The sequence below is a fragment of the Corylus avellana genome, chromosome 5, assembly GCF_965113065.1.
Source record: "Corylus avellana chromosome 5, dhCorAvel1.hap1.2, whole genome shotgun sequence".
In the NCBI taxonomy this organism is placed as follows: domain Eukaryota; kingdom Viridiplantae; phylum Streptophyta; class Magnoliopsida; order Fagales; family Betulaceae; genus Corylus; species Corylus avellana.
Genome location: NC_142494.1, coordinates 25,269,096 through 25,289,636, shown reverse-complemented (window position 1 = coordinate 25,289,636; position 20,541 = coordinate 25,269,096). Strand labels below are relative to the sequence as shown.

General features: G+C 36.9%; 1 protein-coding gene across 1 annotated transcript; it reads left to right on the top strand.

The window, feature by feature from the left end:
- Positions 1 to 1,458: 1,458 nt before the first annotated feature.
- Positions 1,459 to 19,951, top strand: SOS4 (pfkB-like carbohydrate kinase family protein). Its single transcript, XM_059593385.2, has 13 exons — positions 1,459 to 1,527; positions 1,634 to 1,736; positions 10,859 to 10,952; positions 11,095 to 11,199; positions 11,644 to 11,727; positions 12,611 to 12,684; positions 13,244 to 13,308; positions 14,127 to 14,190; positions 16,828 to 16,893; positions 17,413 to 17,469; positions 18,304 to 18,348; positions 18,449 to 18,502; positions 19,668 to 19,951. The coding sequence occupies exons 1-13, from the start codon at positions 1,460 to 1,462 to the stop codon at positions 19,806 to 19,808; spliced, it is 1,020 nt and encodes a 339-aa protein (XP_059449368.2). The 5' UTR covers position 1,459; the 3' UTR covers positions 19,809 to 19,951.
- Positions 19,952 to 20,541: the final 590 nt, after the last annotated feature.

Below are 20,541 nucleotides of genomic sequence, written 5' to 3'. Positions count from 1 at the left end.
CCATGTGTCTCTTGATGACTAGTTCAGTTTAATTATGTTATACATTATACATGATTTTTCTTCTTTTTTTTTTTCCCTAATAAAAAGGGCGAGAGCCACAATAGTAGTTTCTCTACCTGAGAGCTATATTTAGAATTTGATAAATTATAGGCACTCCTTCAAGTTGGTTAAGTCATAGTCCACTCAGCTCGCCTAATGAAGACACTAGCAACACCTAAGCTTATTATATGAAAATAATCTAAAGCACTTTCTATTTTGAAATTTGACTCTAAGACCTTCCACGGTTCCACCCATCAATTCTCTTAAAAGTTAGTTTATTAAAGTATTGATTAAATTATTAAATTTAACTTTTTCTATAAGTTTAAGTTTTTGAGATAATTAGTAATTTGACATAGTATCAGAGCCAAATGTCATGAATTAGAACCTGGACTCCTTCAAATCATCTCCATTAAAATTAAATATTTCACGTGTTGACCACACCTAATAAAAAAGAGTTTGAGCCCACACTGTGAAATATTAAAGTATTGATTAAATGACTAAATTTATCGATTCCTATAAACTAAAACTTTTGAGATAACTGATAATTTATCATAATGCTACTACACCACCACCCTCAATGGTGCATGATTTATTTATTTATTTTAATTCAATGGTACATGATGTTTTTATGTTTTGATCAATGACAGAAATTTCTTACTAGTTGAGTTATAGAAAAAAAAAAAAAAAATCTCACATAATGAAAGAACATATAATATGTTTAGAGACTGAATTAAATAAATTCCTAGGACCCAATTTATAAAATTTTTATATCCTTTGATTAATAGATTTAGTCTGATTTTCTTCCACTAAAATTGAATGAATTGAAGTATTGAACTAGCTAGGCTACCTATATGAAGAAAATTGATAATTGGAAAAAATAAAGATTATCGGTTGAACTAGTTTTACCCCATAGATAGAAGGGGTTATATCTAGAACGTTTAGCAGAAACACAAGTGAGGATTGATTTAGTGGAAGAAACCAGTTGGGTAAGGAGTTTTCTTGAGAGTGAGAGATGTTTGCATCTTCATCAATTAGATATTTATATTGTTGGTAATTTAAACAGTATATTAAGAGAGAGTTTATGTAAAACTTACAATCCGATAAATAAGTTTTATATAAATTCTTTCATATTTATTGTAGGGAATTTTGCTTTTTTATTTTCCACTTTCACCCTTCAATAGAGCCTGTCTACTGTCTAGTGTCTACACAAAGGCACGTGACCTTGTGGTTAGTGTAGTAACTCAGATTCGACTCAGACATGCAACGAGTTGACTAAACTACCCTTGCACTTTCCGTAAATGGACGCTAACTCATTACCAGTGGCAGTTCCGAAATTTGGATCGAACAAATCCACGTCGGATTCTTCTTTCTAGTATAAATACCACCACGAAACGAAATCTTCAACGAGTCTGACTCCTCTATGTTATTGCGGTCTCAACTCATTGGCCGTCCTCAGTTGGGAATTTTCCGAAGAAGTCACATTTTACGGTAAAGTCTTTCCCGAGAAAATCCTCTAGTCTTTGATTTTTCTTTCCCGTTTATTTCTAGTAATTTTGAGGTTCTTTTTGGCGTTTTGTTTTGATTGGAATTGAAGGTCAAGGAGCTCGAGAAATTCTGAAATGGCACCTCCGATCCTTTCCTTGGTTCTGCCCTCGGAGACCGGTCGAATTCTCAGTATTCAATCTCACACAGTTCAGGTATTGCTGGTTTTTTCTTTTGTTCTTTATATTTACCGTTTGGCTGCAGTCTGCAGATAAAAAGAAAGTTGGAGTCTTTTTTTTTCCTGATAAAAACGAAACTATTACATTGACTGAGCCGGGAGTCTTGCATGCCTTAATCCAGTTGATAAGTGGAGTTTGTTGGTCCTGTTTTTTATTTTTTTAAGCTTAATGGTACTTCATGAATGTAATCTCAGTTAGTTCAATGTTGGTGTTGGTTTTGACTTAGAAATGATTTGCCTATTTGAGTGGTTATTTCAAGCATGGTTATGATTTATGTGAAATGTGAGCCGTGGATTTTTATTTTTTTATTTTTTATTTTTCTATTGAATACGTGCTATAATGAAAATAACAAAAAACCTGCTTGGAGTTTTATAATCCTCAAGCCATGGAACAGAATTCAAAATAAATGGTATTTCAGAAAATGATTACAAATGCATGCCTTTTTCTTTATTTTTTATTTCCTTTTTCAGTAATTCTTACCAACCCATTATTGTTAAATTGGTAATAGATAAATGCCAATGCATTGTATGTTATATCCTCAGAATTTTATTTTTCTTTACTTAATGGAATATTATATATGCGTCACTGTTGAGCCTCACAAAAGCATCCGGATTATGATACTGTTGAAGATTTTATGGGCGATTACCCTTTTTTTGTACAGATTGCGACACTCAATCGTTGGGTATAAATAGTCAGTTGCCGTGTATTCCTTGTCGCGATTTCGTGTTTGTCTGGTTTGCATTATTGTCAGGGGAATGGCAACTGGATATAAATAGCCAGTTGCCGTGTATTCCTTCCTTGTCGATATTTTGTGCTTGTCTTGTCTGCATTATTGTCAGGGGAAGGGCATCACCAGTTTTGCTTTATGCCGTTAAGTAGTACACATGTTCAGCTACTGCTGAGTTATACCCCTTGCCTCCAAATTGAGAAATAGAACTGAATAATCCTAATACAGTGCCATAGTGTGAATGAAACTAATTTTTTTGTTATGGATTGACAATAAATTCTAACTGAAAACAAGATGCTCGTGTATCCTTGACGTGGTCCAACCTCTCTACGTCACTCAGGCTTTGTGTTAATATGCCAGTATTGTTACCAACCCTTTTTCTTTCTTTTTCATTTCCCTTTTCAATAATTCTTACCAACCCATTATTTTTAAATTGGTAATAGATAAATGGCCAATGCATTGTATGTTATATCCGCACAATTTATTTTCCTTTACTTATTGGAATATTATATATCCATCACTGTTAAGCGTCCCAAAAACAACAGGATTATGACATGGTTGAACATTTTATGGGCAATTACCTTATTTTTTTGTACAGATTGCGACAACTTAATCGTTGGATATAAATAGCCAGTTGCTGTGTATTCCTTGTCGATATTTTGTGCTTGTCTTGTCTGCATCAGTGTCAGGGGAATGGCATCACCTGTTTTACCTTTTGCCGTTAAATAGTACACATGTTCAGCCACCTCTGAGTTATATACCCCTTGCCCCCAAATTGAGAAATCGAACTAATAATCCTAATATTGTGCCATAGTGCAAATGAAACTAATTTTGTACTTATGGATCGACAAGAAATTCAAACTGAAAACTAGATCCTCATGTATCCTTGATGTGGTCCAACCTCATTACGACACTTGGACTCTGTGTTATTTGACATAACCTGAATTGGAATGTTTCACATGATTTTAAAGTCAAACAAGATGCATATTCCCTAACAGTTACCATTTTATCCGTTGTCATTTCATGTCTATTGGTGGAGAGTTCTGTTTCTTTATGCTGTGAAGGTATTTTGGTCATATAGTTAGTGAATTGTTGATGCACCACTGCATGCTATGTGCCATTATTTGAGTGAAATGTTTGATGTCTTACCATCTCTTATGTTACGGTGTACATAATATCACAATGTTATTATTTCCCTTCCCCACCTTTCCCCTTGCTTGGTGACTCAATTGTCTGGCTTTTTTGGGTATCCCATTCTCCCACTTTGGTTATAACCCTTGCCCCCAAATTGAGAAATCGAACTAATAATCCTAATACTGTGCCATAGTGCGAATGAAACTAATTTTGTACTTATAGATCAACAAGAAATTCAAACTGAAAACAAGATCCTCATGTATCCCTGATGTGGTCCAACCTCATTACGACACTTGGACTCTATGTTATTTGACATAACCTGAAATGGAATGTTCACATGATTTTAAAGTCAAACAAGATGCATATTCCCCAACAGTTACCATTTTATCCGTTGTCGTTTCATGTCTATTGGTGGAGAGTTCTGTTTCTTTATGCTGTGAAGGTATTTTGGTCATATAGTTAGTGAATTGTTGATGCACCACTATATGCTTTGTGCCATTATTTGAGTGAAATGTTTGATGTCTCACCATCTCTTATGTTACGGTGTACATAATATCACAATGTTATTATTTCCCTTCCCCCCCTTTCCCCTTGCTTGGTGACTCAATTGTCTGGCTTTTTTGGGTATCCCATTCTCCCACTTTGGTTTGGCATTATGTAAAATTAAATTCCCCAGGTGTTGAGTGGAATCGAAGAATCATTAGCAATAGGGTCATGACCACTAAAGAATGTAGCTGGGTCCAGCGGGGCTCTTCTCTATGGACAAATTGCGACCTCCGTTAGCATGCATATCAGAGTACCCAAACTTGAATTTTACATCTATCTCCCTGAAGAGAGGAAGTGTGATTGAGTTCCAAGAATGAAGTAACTTATTGGGGAACATAAAAGAAGTAAAATGTAATGAACCTGGTATTCTTTGCTCCGTTCTTTGGCTGGGGACAGTAGACACACCAAAAATTTTAAATATATATATAGGCTTTAAAGATAAAATATCATTTTAGACTAATGGCCAACTTGCGGCCTAGATGTGTCAAAGAAGCAGTGGATACATGTTCTTTGTTCAAGTATAAAGAGAGGATATAAGTTATAAACTGAGGAGGAAGAAAGAGAGAGAGAAAAAGATTTGTTGTGTGTTTGAGTACCAGAAAGCTAATAGTAAAAGCAAATGAAGAGATAAAAAAAAATATACATATATTTCTAAAATCTAGGAGTATAAAATATAAAAGTGGTACTGTGGTGGTTTTGGTGGGATTAGGAGGAGTGGAAGAATATGCCATCAAAAAAATAACTCTACTTTTTGTATGAACGAGATTTGTTTTTTGAAAAAAAAAAAAAAAAAAAAAATTGTTTTGTGTGTATTAAAGTACTGGAAAGGGTGTAGTTTGAAGCAAACGAAGGGATTTTGAAAAAAAAAAAAAAAAAAAAAAATCTAAAATCTAGGTTTTATTTTGTTTTAAAGGAAAGTGGTGCTTCTATGGGATGAGTTGTGAAAGAAAATACAACCAAATGTTAAATAACTATGCATTTGGTGTGCATGAGAATATAGTGGTATAATGGCGAGTCTTTGCTGAGTCTGTTTCTTGCATTTTAAATTGTTTCCGGGTCAATGCCATTATTCACATGGCACGAGAAAGGAATGTATAGATCTTCTCATTGATTTTGGATCTGTCTTTAAAAGCAGAGATTCATATTGTTGAAGCACATTCCTATCCGATTACTAGTAGTTTAGGTTTACCTAAACTCTAGAGATAATTATCTAATGTGTTCTGGTTACTAGTAGTTTAGGTCTATCCAAACTCTAGAGATAATTATCCAATGGATAAATATCATAGGAGTTAGGACTCTATCTAAACTCTTGAATAGTTATCCAATGTATTATAGGATAGGAATTAGGAGTTCTATGTAATCTCTTGCTCTTGTAAATCACTATATATATATAGCATGCAAACCGTGAATTCAATTACGGTGATTTACAAATTCAATCACAAAATTGTGTGCTATTATATGGTATCAGAGCCCCTCATAGACTAACGTCTCTTGCTCTCATGTCTTCCGCTTCATCTTCATCTTCATCTTCTTCTTCGGAATCACCACGCTCAACCAATCTCACCACAAATCAGTCAGCCAACAACCACCAAGCTGTGGCCTTCACAATTCCAAATATGAATCATTCACTTCATATTCGACTGGCCAAAGACAACTTCATGGCATGGCGTACTCAGATCTTGGCCTATCTTAAAGGGCAGGATGCCTATTGCTTTGTGGATGGATCCTCTTTTCCTCCACCAAAGATGATTTCCAATACGAGCAAAGAAGAAGGTGCTCCAGACACCGTTCCCAATCCTGAGTTCCTCACATGGACTCAGAGGGATCAGATGATCCTTAGTATACTCATCTCCACCCTCTCGGACGCCTATGTAGTACATGCCGTGGGGTGTGCAACGGCCTATGATTTATGGACAACTTTAGTCTCCATGTTTGCTTCCCAATCACGTGCTAGGGTGATGCAAATCCACTTTCAATTAGCCACTGCCAAGAAAGGTAACTCCACCATCACAGAATATTTTCAGAAAATCAAGTACATGAGTGACACATTGGCTGCTGCTGGACAGCCACTCAACGATTTTGAAAGCCTCTCCTTCCTACTTGCTGGCTTGGGCCCCGATTATCATACCTTTGTGACCTCAGTCACCACACGGGTTGATCCCATGTCTCTTGAAGAAGTCTATGGCCATCTATTGGCACATGAAGCTCGGCTGGAACAAGAACTCTCATTCATTGATGCCTCACAACCAGCAGCTCACTTTACTGCTCGTGGCTATTTCAATCGTGGCCGTGGGTTCCGTGGCCGTGGATCCTACTCTAGAGGTCGTGGTGGCTCTCGAGGTCGTGGAACCTTCTCTCCAAACCATGCTCGGGGATCTTTCTACTCCAACAACAGCAATGCTGCCCCACGCCACATCTGTCAGATATGTGGAAAACATGGGCACACAGCTCCTAGGTGTTATTCCAGGTTTGATCAGAATTTCCAGCAAGCTTCTTCATCATCTCCTCAAGCTTATTACTCCTCTCCATCACTGTTCTCGGATGAGGAATGGTACCCAGACACCGGTGCAACCCATCACCTCACCAATGATATGGGAAATCTGAATATTGCATCCGAGGAATACTCTGGCTCTGATCAAATCCGTATCGGCAATGGATCAGGTTTGTCTATAACTCATATAGGGTCTGCTACTTTTTCTGTACCAAGTCGTCAATTCCTTCTCAAACAACTTTTGTTAGTTCCCGATATATGCAAAAATTTACTCTCTGTTAGCCAATTTGCTAAAGACAATTGTGTTTTCTTTGAATTCCATTCTGACCACTTTGTTATAAAGGACTCCCGCACAAGGATTCCTCTACATCACGGCCCACTTAACAATGGCCTCTACCAGCTCCACACGTCTCCTGCATCTCCTCCAATAAAACGCGTCATGGTTGGTGAGAAGACCTCGGTTGATCACTGGCATAAGCGCCTAGGACATCCAGCTTTTCGTGTCGTCCGGAGCATTCTATCCAAATTTAGTCTTCCAATTCAGTCCAATAAAGCTCGAGTTTTCTGCTCAGCATGCCCGGTTGCCAAGGGCCATCAATTACCTTTTAGTTCCTCTAGTTTGGATGTTTGTAATCCTCTAGATTTAATTTACTCAGATGTTTGGGGACCATCCCCAGTTGTTTCACTTTCTGGCAATAAATATTATGTTTCTTTTATTGATTCTTTCTCTCGTTATACTTGGCTCTTTCCCATTCAAAATAAATCTGATGTCAAAACCGTATTTATCCAATTTCAAAAAATGGTTGAACGTTTACTTAACACTAAAATTAAGCATGTTCAAACCGACTGGGGAGGTGAATATCGTTCACTCACCACCTATTTTCAATCTCTTGGAATCAATCATCGTCTCTCATGTCCCCATACCCACCAACAACAAGGATGCGTTGAGAGAAAACATCGTCATCTCATTGACACCACTCTCGCACTCCTTGCTACTAGTGGAGTACCCAAGTTCTTTTGGGACGAAGCATGTCAAACCTCTTGTTACCTCATAAATAGATTACCTACCCCGGTTCTTAATCATGCTTCTCCTTTTGAAAAACTCTTTTCCAAACAGCCAGATTATACCTTCTTAAAAGTGTTTGGATGTGCATGTTTTCCCCACCTCCGACCCTACAACTCCAATAAATTTGACTTTCGTTCCAAACCTTGTGTGTTCTTAGGCTATAGCACTCACCACAAGGGTTACCGCTGCTATCACCGTGAATCTGGCCGCATATATATTTCCAGGGATGTTATCTTTCATGAGTCTACATTCCCTTTCTTGGAACAACCTTCAGATCCCTCTCAAGTCTCCACTTCGTCTATCAGATCTGCTCAAATTCCGGTTGTTGTCTCCTCCAGCCCAATCCCATTATGTCAGCCTCCACCTCCTCCTGTGTCACCTATAACACCTTCCCTGGTACAACCTTCTTCTCCTTGTAGCACATCTACTTTTCCAGCAGATTCTATTGAAGTTGTGGACTCTCCTCCTCCACTTGTTGTTCCACGGACACATCACATGGTTACACGTGCTCAAAACAACATCACACAGCCACGACAGTTCACGGATGGTCGCATTCGGTACCCCATACCTCATGCTTTACATTCCCAGCTGGACTCTAATCTAGATGAGCCCACATGCTACACCAAGGCTGTTCTAGTTCCAGAATGGAGAAAGGCAATGCAAGAGGAGTTCAATGCGCTTCTACGCAACCAGACATGGACTCTTGTTCCACCTCACAAGGCCAAAAACGTTGTAGGCTGCAAATGGGTATTCAAACTTAAAAGAAAGGCTGATGGCACGGTTGAGAGACATAAAGCTCGTCTTGTGGCAAAGGGCTTTCACCAACAAGCCGGGATTGATTTTGGAGAAACATATAGTCCGGTTGTGAAGCCAACTACTATCCGAACAGTCCTATCCATAGCACATTCAGCTGGCTGGCCTATGAAACAAATAGATATACAGAATGCATTCCTACATGGACACCTAGCCGAAGAGGTTTATATGTGCCAGCCACCAGGTTTCTCTCATTCCTCTTTTCCTAATCATATATGCCGGCTAGACAAAGCAATTTATGGGTTGAAGCAAGCTCCTAGGGCCTGGTTTTCACGGCTGAGCAACAAACTCCTTGACATCGGGTTCACGGCATCAAAGGCAGATTCCTCTCTCTTCACATTCAAGTCGGCTGCCACTACCATCTACATCCTTATTTACGTCGATGATATCATCATCACTGGTTCAAATCAGGCTGCTATTGACGAGTTATTGCAACTACTTCGAGTAGACTTTGCTGTAAAAGATCTTGGGGATCTAAGTTTCTTTCTTGGGATTGAAGTCTTGCATCTAGACAGTGGACTGCTCCTCTCACAACGCAGATATATACTTGACTTGCTGAAACGCACAAAAATGGATGAAGCCAAACCGGTGTCATCGCCGATGTCTTCTTCTAGCTCCCTCTCGGCGTTCAGTGGCGAAGCTATGGATGATCCTTCACTTTACCGAAGTACTGTAGGTTCTCTCCAATACCTATCATTAACACGACCAGATTTGGCTTTCGCAGTCAACAGGGTATGTCAGTTTATGCATCGTCCAACTACTGTACATTGGCAGGCAGTCAAACGAATACTACGGTACCTCAAGCACACAGTGTCCCATGGTCTCTTGCTCAAACACACCTCTTCCTCTCACCTAGAGGCATTCTCAGATTCTGACTGGGCAGGTTGCCCGGATGATCGCAAGTCTACAGGCGCCTATTGTGTTTTTCTTGGAGCTAATCTTATCTCATGGAGTTCACGGAAACAGCCAACCGTATCTCGTTCCAGCACTGAAGCCGAGTACAAAGCTGTAGCAAATGCCACTGCAGAGGTTCTATGGGTACAAGCCCTTATTCGAGACTTAGGAATCACTCTCTCTTCTCCACCAAAACTATGGTGTGACAATATTGGAGCCACATACTTATCGGTTAATCCGGTTTTCCATGCAAGAACCAAGCACGTGGAAATAGACTTCCACTTTGTTCGTGACCGAGTGGCAGATAAATCTATCCAGATTCTGTTTTTATCTAGCAAGGACCAAATTGCAGATGTGATGACTAAACCGATTGTAGCTAAGAGATTTCAAACCCTCAGTGCCAAGCTCAACGTGTGTTCTCCCCCGTTAAGCTTGCGGGGGGCTGTTGAAGCACATTCCTATCCGATTACTAGTAGTTTAGGTTTACCTAAACTCTAGAGATAATTATCTAATGTGTTCTGGTTACTAGTAGTTTAGGTCTATCCAAACTCTAGAGATAATTATCCAATGGATAAATATCATAGGAGTTAGGACTCTATCTAAACTCTTGAATAGTTATCCAATGTATTATAGGATAGGAATTAGGAGTTCTATGTAATCTCTTGCTCTTGTAAATCACTATATATATATAGCATGCAAACCGTGAATTCAATTACGGTGATTTACAAATTCAATCACAAAATTGTGTGCTATTATACATATGAAGTAGATTAAAAGCTCATAATTATCCTTATACCTTCATATCTGGCTTAGTATCTCTAAATTTATGCTATCATTAGTCTCTCAAATTTGACACCATCTTTTGTATCCCAATAAATCCAAATAGTCTCTCATAATTATCCTTATACCTTCATATCTGGCTTAGCATCTTTAAATTTATGCTATCATTAGTCTCTCAAATTTGACACCATCTTTTGTATCCCAATAAATCCAAATAGTTCTCATGTGAAGCACATCTTTAATTATTGGTGTGTGAACCTTGATTAGAATGTTTGTGTGACTTTTTAGTGCATCACAATTGGAAATAAACAAATTACTGTTAGGGTCTTTCAACATCAGACGGAAATGGCCTTGTTCTATTTTATTTTAGAGAGCATTTGAAATGAGCTCTAAATAAATGTTCCCCATGGGATAGTTGCAACTGAAACAATTTGTTTCAAGCCTGAACATGAGAAAAAAAATTCTTTTTTACTGAATTTATTTTTATTTATCTCCTTACACATACACAAATATATATGTGTTAGAGAAATGGAAGAAAGAGGAATTTATTCCTTATGGAGTTACAGACGCCATTTCAGTTTGTGTGCTGTTGGCATAACAGGAGACCACATTTATACCTAACACTGTTGCTTCCTTCTATTTCTTAGGGATACGTTGGAAATAAATCAGCCGTCTTCCCTCTCCAACTATTAGGCTATGATGTGGATCCAATTAATTCAGTGCAATTCTCAAATCACACAGGCAAGCTGCTACTATTATTTCATTCAGTCTCAGTAACTCTGAGGCCTGATATACGGTGCGATGTCATCTATCAATCTGTATAGGTCCAGACAACATATAAGGAAGGTGCCATTGTAGTTTAATCTGCCTGAAAATATTGCAGGATACCCAACTTTTAAGGGCCAAGTTTTGAATGGACAACAGCTATGGGAATTAATAGAAGGTCTTGAAGCAAATAATTTATTGTACTACACTCATTTATTGACAGGTATGTTAAGGTTAGTTTCTGTATCTGTGATTTGAAACGTCATAGTTATGCGTTTCATTTATTTATTTTAAATTTCAATCTGCTCCTTGAAAGTCTCTGTAATCCTGTATATTGAAAATTGAACTTACTTCTCCCTGTTTTGCAAAGAACTATGCTGGTATTTGGAATCTTCCTCTGATAGTATTTTTCTGTTAACTACTTTTATTTTTATAAGTAATTGCAAATTTATTATAAAGCGCAGAGGCGCAACCCAAGTGCACAAGAAATATACAAGAGAGAAGCCTAGGAAGTAGCAGAGTATTTTGCTATTAACTTAAACTATGAGCAATATTCCTTTCCTGTTGTCTGGCAGTTTTCTTTTTTTTCACTTGTCTGATTTGTTCTTTATTTGGACATTTTCCTTTTCATTTTACATGGTGTTAAGTCTGATTAGTTTATTTGCAGGTTATATTGGTTCAGTTTCTTTTTTGAACACTGTATTGGAAGTTGTGAAGAAGCTTCGTTCGGTAAATCCAAAACTTACATATGGTAAGTAGATTACCTACTAATTACTTCGGAAGTTTTTGCCATAATCGATCACAAGTGCGCCTTTTTTTGGTCCTTTTACTATTACTTTGGGATTATTCATTGACCTAGATATACTGGCGACCGTAAAAGTGGTTAGTTAAGGGTTTTGATTTGTTGAGTAAATATATGGGCATATTGTACTTTTTACTTGAATATACTGTTCTTTGATGGTGTCAAGTTTCCAGCAGTATAGCCATTTTTGCAAGGAAGAGCATTTTGACAGATTATATTGATTTATTTGAGATGAAAATAAAAATTGATTGTCCATTTTACTTGAATATAGTGTTTCCCAATGACGTAAACTTTCCAGCTGTTTTACCATTTGCGCAAAGAATATTTTGAAAGATTATATTGATTTATGTTAGATGAAAAACAAAATTATGCAATTAATATATGATATTAAAATAGAGCTCGGTTTTTTTTCTTCTAGCACAAAATTAGTTTGGATAAGGCGCAGTTGCTGGCTGTTGCAGTACTTTTGTTAAAAGCTGTTGTACTTTATGCAGCAGCTGCTGACAATTATGATTAGGTTAGAATTAGTTTATCTAAGTGCTCTGAAATACAAAAATCAAAAGAGATCATAGACATGGACCAAGACTTGAAGAGAAGAAACTATTGACATAATATATACAGTTTCTGTTCATTGATTTAGGCTTTAGTTTCATAGATGTAGAATGGTGTTTCTTTGTTTTTTTTTTTTTAAACTCAAGAGTAACAGGTCAAGCATGGAAATTGTGCCACATAGAATGTGCCTGTAATTTATTTATTTTTTCGTTTTTCTCAAAAGAGGAAAAAAAATGCCCTTTCATCTATATCTTATTAAAATTTGGCTTTTCTTGTCTAGTCTGTGATCCAGTGATGGGTGATGAAGGAAAGCTCTATGTCCCTCAAGAGCTGGTATCAGTATATCGTGAGAAGGTGACCAATCCAGTTGACATGGTTTTCATCTCGGGTCCTTATGATACCATATCCTTTTCCCATACTCCATTGCAATTATGTTATTTTTATTATTATTTTTTCAAATAACTGGATTGTTATTAAGAAGGTTTTAAAAAATAGTGATATTCGCAAAATGTCCTTTGCTTTATGTTAATGTGGCACAATTTTCAGTAGGATAAGGGTAATGAAGGAAATTAAAGAAGTAAGAGCATCCGCTTACTTTCAAAAAAATTATGTGTATTCTAAGATGTCCCAAAAGAAAGAATATTTTTAAGTTGAGACAGGGAGTGTAAAACTTGAATGTAAATTTTGGAATATTTGGATGCTCCTACTTGTGGAGCTCAGATTATGTAAGACAAATAGTTGAAATCGTGTATTGGACATTTGGGACAGTTAGATCCCAAGTATAAGACTACTAGAGTAATCATTTAATCGTGAATGGTTGCCCATTGATGTAATTATTTCTCAATGTAAAGATCTTTAGAGAGACTTAAAATTGATGTGATGATTACATTTTGTTTATGCTCTCTATGATTAGGTTGTCCCAGTGGCTTCAATGTTGACTCCCAACCAGTTTGAAGCAGAACAGTTGACTTGTTTCAGGTAGTTTTTGTACCTTAAAATGGTTGGTGAAGCTTGCTATGTTGAGTTTGAGTCTTTTACCTCCAGATAAGTCTAGGTATAGTATACTTTTTTAATTTTTTGACAAGTCTAGGTATAGTCTACAGTTCACCAATATCTTATTTTCCTTTTCTTTTTCATCTCCACGTATTTGCTGTTGGAAATATGGGTGAACTTAAGTGTGGCAGATTAAAAAATAGTTAAGTGAATACCAAATAACTACTAAATATAACCTACAAAAAATTGGAGTAGGAGATGTTGAAACCTAGAAGCTGTTACTCACTTTGTATGGCTTTCCGTCAAACTGAAGATTATTATTATATTTGACAGCATCCCAACTTTTTCTTAACTAGCTTCATAGTTGATACGTAATATTATCTTATAAGACATGAAATTATGTCTCAACAAGTAATGGGGGGAATCTATTGTGCCTCATATTGTTATGTGAGAATAGGTTTTGATTTGCACTTGTTTTTCTGTCCACTTAGTCTTTCTATTAGAAGCATGTGTTATCTTTCTTCCTCCCTGCCTCCATTTCTATTTTTCTTTATAATCATATATTTTATATATAAATATGTTAGAATTGATTTTGAAGCTGATAAACACAAAGTTTCACCTGTATGCTGGGGTTGCATTTTCGTCCCCATTCGGAGCTACTAGTGGTTGATGTTTTAAACTACTTAAACTTCATGATGAGTCTTAGTATGTGTTATAAAGATTAGGTTGTAACCCTTTACTCTATCCTGTGCCTTTGTGTTACTGTAGCTCTTGTGCCTAAAGATAAGATATGCTTGTCACAGGATTGGCTCTGAAAGAGATGGCCGTGAAGCTTGTAACATCATTCATGCCGCAGGACCATCAAAGGTTTTGTTATATCATTTACATATTGAACTCTTCAAGTCCTGAGATGCTTACACTTTTTGAATGTGCAAGATTCTTGTTTTGTTCTTTATTTATTTGTTTCTTTAGTGTGTGTCATGGGAGATTGTCATTTGTCTTCTTTATCCTTGAATACTGTCATTGGAGTTAGGGGTATAAACCAACCCCCTCAGGTCATAACATACAATCTTCCGGCTTCCTACGCAACTGTGGTCAGAAGCTAATGTCTTCAACCAAACTGACCCATAGGGTTGGTAAGTACCGAACCGCACTGCATCAAGTGTCAGGTAGTGATTTTTGGTTTGTTGAGTTGAGAAGGCTCACCTAATGTGATGGAGGAGGAGCCTCCTACCATGGCAGCGGCTCCCAGATCAATCTCTCGCTCAATTACCTCCTCATACAGGGCATCTTTCACTTGCTTTGGAGGAGGAAGTGTGGAGGAATGGGAAGGCGAAGCTGGGATTTTTAGAGGTTGGGGTTTCTGTTCGGGTTTTTGAGGAGAACGAGAGCAGTGCTTAGTGGTTTATTAGGGATTTCACTGTCAACATCTTTGTGAGCAAGAAAGGAAGAGAGTTTATTAGGGATTTTACTGTCAACATCTTCATGAGCAAGAGAGGAAGAGTGATGGCAACGAAGACAGGGTTTTTGTTTATTCTCGTTGGACGATTGTTCAAGATTAGGGTTTATGTGGGTTTATGGGTCTTCTTCAAATTTAAGAACCAGTTTTGCTACCTCTTGAAGATGGGGTTTCTTCAATTTTCACCGAGATCTGTGAATTTTTGCTGGTATATGGGAGGAGATGCCAAGAGCTCCTCTCTTGGCTGGAGTTAGTCGAGTACTTGAGTTTTGGGGGTGGCTTTGCAAACCCTACCTAAACAAAATTTGTGTTATAAGTAAGGGTGATAAACACAGATTGGAGTCGGTTGGTTTTCCATCTTTATAAATTTGACTTCTGAATCGACCCTCCTTTGGAAGTCGATTTATCTTCCAACCACCAACATGGTCGGAGTACGGCTGGTTTTGGTCAGTTTGATAGGGTCTGGCCGGGCACGTTGATACTCAATTTTTTTTAATAGACCTAATTGGAGTACCTTTTATACTTACTGTGTATTAGAGTTACACACCTCTTTGTGCTTTCTAATTAGAGTTAAATTATGGTGACATTGGAATACAAATGTCTCAAAATCAATGAGGCAGCCATATTTGTATCAATATGTGATAGAAATTGATCACTCAAGTTAACTGTAATCTTAATGCTTGGGGACAGTGAAAAGAAAAAAAAAGTAGTGAATGTAGAAGAATAAACACTGCTAATGGTCTGGTTTTCTAGAATCTGCTGCAAGAACAAGAAAGAATTTGGTATCTTCAAGCTCCAGCTGATAAATACTATACCTGCTCCAGATGCACATGTATTATTGCATAGAAAAGAGCAGATGTATTCTTGATTTCTGAATCTGCAAAATACTGCAGTTTAGTGAACATTATTAATACAGTGGCATGAGCATGGGCATGCTATAGCGCTCTTTCTTAGAAGGTATAACATGCAACAGTTTCCTCAGATGAAATGAACTTAGTTTTGATGGAAAGGATCACAGCTAACTTTGATGGCTGAACTGGCCCAATCACATCTTTTTGTCCCTCAGTCTGTGGGTACTTCCACATGGTGGTCAAACCACTTGGTTTGGAACTGTTGTTTTTGATTGGTCTTATGACACTAAGAGCCTTGCCTAATGCCTAGTACCTATTCAGTTACCTCCTTTAGCTTCTTAGCAATTAATTGATGCAATGATGATCTTCTAGTATACTTCCGCAGATGTAGGTAGTAGATTCCTAGGTTGTGAGATTCGCTTTCAATTGAAGCCATAGACATCAACTAAGGCTCCATTTGTTTCAATGGAAAATATTTTTCGCTTATTTTCAACGAAATTGTTTTTCAGAAAAAAATGATTTCCTTGAAAATATTTTTCGGTGTTTAGCTCGTACGGAAAATGAGTGATGACGGACAACAGCCAAGGAATACCGGCAACCTCTGGCAATTTGAGAAGGAGAAGCACAAATTTGGAAAATAGTTTATGATTTTAAAAAAGAGAAACTATTGTAAAAAAATTAAAGAAGCTTTTTTGGTCAAACTGAAAATGTTTTCGGTTTGAGTATTATTTTCCGTCCCATCAAACACCGGAAAATATTTTTCAGAAATCATTTTACGTCGAAACTAACAAAGCCTTAGTATGATATGGCAAAGACAACATGTGCTATCACTCATACTACCATCAGATAGCTCCATTAGATAAGCACCACGGTTTGTCTTCTTTGAAGTTTGGGATCCATGTGTTAACAGGTCCATATTCTTGGTTGCTAGATTCTCTAATGTTTTTATTGTGGGCATTAGGAAATTTGTGTTTCAGTTCCACTTTTCATACACGGCATATCATGCTGTGTGACTTGACTTGCTGTGTGACTTGACTTAAGTTTTCATTCCTTCAATTGCTTATTCTGAAAATTTATACATGCAAGGAAATTGTCCATGAACTCATGTATATGTAATTTAACATCTCTCTCTCTCTCTCTCTCTCTCTCTCTCTGAATTTTATGTTGTAATGTACATATTCTTATAAATTGCAGGTTGTGATTACAAGCATAAATATAGAAGGCAATCTTCTCCTTATTGGCAGTCATCAGAAGGCAAAGGTAGGCTATTATAGATGCACTTGAGGTTTGAGATTTCAACCTTGGCTTAAACTTGGTCATTCTGAAATCTTAAGTGTGAAGCTGTGCTGCTATTTATGTTTCCTTCTTGGAATATTGCCTCTCTTGTTTATTGGGATACTTAGGTGTCAATGTTAGTTTTCCCTTTCCATGAATGTACCACTGAATGCCTTCAAATGTTCCAGTTAGAAATTATACTGCTAGTATATGAAAATACCAGAAGCAATTAGATTATATTAAAGACTTTGAATTCCATTGTGGCTGTCACTTCAAAAGGCTAATCTATAATAAGTCTGGTTAATAATCATTTGAAATGCTAGCTTTAATTTGGATCTCTTGAATTAAATGGATGTTGCAAGTGTGTTCCTAATGCAGAATTCATTTTGTTTATCTGTCTTAAGGTCTATTTAAAACTTCTTCACTTGCATTTTGGAAATAATTATACAGCGGTTGATTGATTATCGTGGTAAATACATTTTTACTAAACTCTTGATGTGACAGGATCAATCTGCTGAGCAATTTAAGATTGTTTTCCCCAAAATTCCTGCATATTTCACGGTATGTAAATGGTAATTGTAATTCCTTTTGCCTGCAAAACTTTCATGGTTTTACTCTGTGGTACCAAGAGTGATTTGTAACTGGAAATTGCCTTTTTAGCACTGATCATTTAACTAGATGACAGAATTTGACAATTTCCCTGCTCCAGCCCAGGATTTGAGACAATAAAAATAGCACATCCATGGCATGTGATATATATGAGATCTTGAATGCAGTGACATTAGAAACATGGTTTCATGATGGATGCATTTGACTTTCCAATGGTGTTGCCTGTATCTGCATTAGCTTCTTGGTCATGAAAAGAAAAGACTGTAGGATATATGGGAAAATCCAGTCTAGATTACCAGAACATTGTCAAATTTTGCCAAAAAATTGATGAAAGAAGATAAGAGACCTTGTTATACTTTCAGACTGGCCTTGTTCTCATTCTATTAATCTTATTGTTATTCTACAAATATTTTGTTAGAGAAAGTGAAATATTTTATATAAATAAAGAATAAAAATAAATCCTTTGTACGTTAATTTCTTTCTTTTTTGAGCTTAAGCTTTCATTATCAAATCTATTTACTTACAAAAAAAAAAAAAAAATTGTATATTAGTGACATAACATTATCATCAGTATAAAATAGAAGAAAGTTCAGTTATAGCTGGTATCAAGCACAAGTCAGGTTCCACAGTATTTTAGTTCTTATCAAAAGTTTGACCTTGATTATTAAATATGAAGTAAAACTTTTTCCTTGCTTATTTGTGCATTCAATTTTTTTTTTCTTATTGCAACAACAATTTCCTTACAAGATGCACTAAATTGACAATCATATATGCATATGCTTGTAGGGAACAGGAGATCTTACGACTGCTCTTCTACTTGGTTGGAGCAATGTAATGCCTCTAAATTGTATTCCTGCTTAAGCCGAACGCTGACCGGTTCTTGGCAATAACATTTTATTTTTTACTGATAATTGTCCTTTATTTCTTCTAGAAATTTCCTGACAACCTTGACAAAGCAGCAGAGCTTGCAGTATCAAGTGTGCAGGTACTCCTTTCGCTGTTTTTGCTGTTCATTACTTGAAGTTGCTTTGATAATGTCGTAGAAGTGTTGCTAGAATGATAATAATCCTTCTGTTGTCTTGCATTGTTGACACTAATTTGTTTATAGGCATCAAGTTGGATAACACATTGTATCTGATGCTTTAAGAGTTTAATTTAGATCTTAACTTTCACGTCATTATCAGATATATTGGATGAGACCCATCAAGTAAAAAATACTAATTCAACTGTTTAACTAGGATTTGTGCGTGAAATTACCCTATCATTCAGAAAAAGGTGTAGGTGTGTGTGGGGGGGGGGGGGGGGGGGGGGGGGGGTGGGTCTGGAATTGATTTCAAAGGAGATGAATAATGGGCTCTCTATAAGAAGTTGTAATGGATTTGATAGCTTCAAGTTTTCTGCTCAGGCTCTTTTGGGTCATATTAAAGTCAAAAGCATTCATGTTGCTGGACTTCTTTTTATGAGCCATGGAGAGATTGGAGGCAATAAGCATGAGCTCTGGGGTTATATTCCCATAGCTATCTTCTATCTATGAGAAGTGTGGCCATGATTTGATATTTTTATTTTGAAACTGATTGACATACAATTCAAATAAGCTTTTATGGGTTATTAATTGAGAAAGGTAAGAAAAGTGATTGAATCCGAAATGTTACTCCATTCTACTCAAGCCTTAATTCCAATTAAAAAGCTGCGACTTTCGTATCTAACAAGATTGAGTTGACATCACTCAAGCACAATGTTTCGGGTGACTTCAAACCTAGTCTTTCTGCAGTACCAGGATCACTTCTTGATAGATTCTCTAGCAAGTGATTTGGTGAATTTTTCTGGTTGTCATAGTTCTATATTGTACAGGCACGTCTTTCTGCAAAAAGAGTTTTTGGTGTCTCATATTCTCCATGCTTTGACTGGTTTGACTATTGAGATCAAAACATTCTGGGATGCATCAAATCAGTCATTTAGGGAACTTGCAACTTTTCATGAGCTGAAACTTCAAAATGTTTCTGCCTACAGGACAAAAGAAGAAAAGAAGTCATTAGAAGAACAGATATTCTTGATATTATTAAACTATGACCTTGCAGTTCCACTGTGCAATTGGATCTTCTTCTTTGAACTATGGTTAATTGATCGCTGGAGCTCTTCAATCCTTGCAGGCACTTTTGCAGAGGACAGTGAATGACTATAGAAGCGCGGGACACGATCCCCAATCAAGCAGTCTGGAGATTCGTTTGATTCAAAGCCAGGATGACATTCGCAATCCAGAAGTTAAATTCAAAGCTGAAAAATACAACTAAAGGGGTTAAATGCTTTAGACCAAATTTAAAAATCATGCTTTATCTGATACTAGTACCCAATCTTTAGGTATATTTTATAAAAATAAAATGTGGATTTATACACTTTTGTTTTTCCATAAATAAAAAGCATTTTGTTTGTTTTCTGGCTTTTTGTTTGTTTGCTTGCTTTTGTTTATGTTTTCTCTTAATGTCTCTTCAAGTCATGACTTTGCTACTAGTTTATGTGGTGGCCGGCAGAGCATATAACCACACCGCCATCATGCTTTGATCTTTTGCTTCACTGTATTTTGGTACCTGTTGCCGTGACCAAAAGAGTGCAGGGATTGTAATGGATGAGGATTCTATAATATTAGGGTGCTTGAATTTTACTGAAATTTGGGCAGTTTAAAAGAGGGGCCTACGGGTCTTACCTTTCCCGAGCAGCCTAAAATAGGGAATTCCAAGCTGATTGTGATACCACTCTGAAATAGGTTTCAAAATTGTAGACAAAAGATGAAGGGTGAATAGTTGATGGTTAATTTCTGCACTGTGGTGAATCTGGTGATGCAATGTGATTTTTGACCTTATAGTCAACGAAGGTGGAAAATATAGCTTAGCTTATGGCATATACCTCCTGGTTGGTTATACAGGTATATGCATAAACTCCAAATACAATATTACCAATTTGGGCTCTGCCTAAGAGAGGGGATTGTGGGGTTCATCTATTGTTCACTACTCTGAATAGTCTAGAATG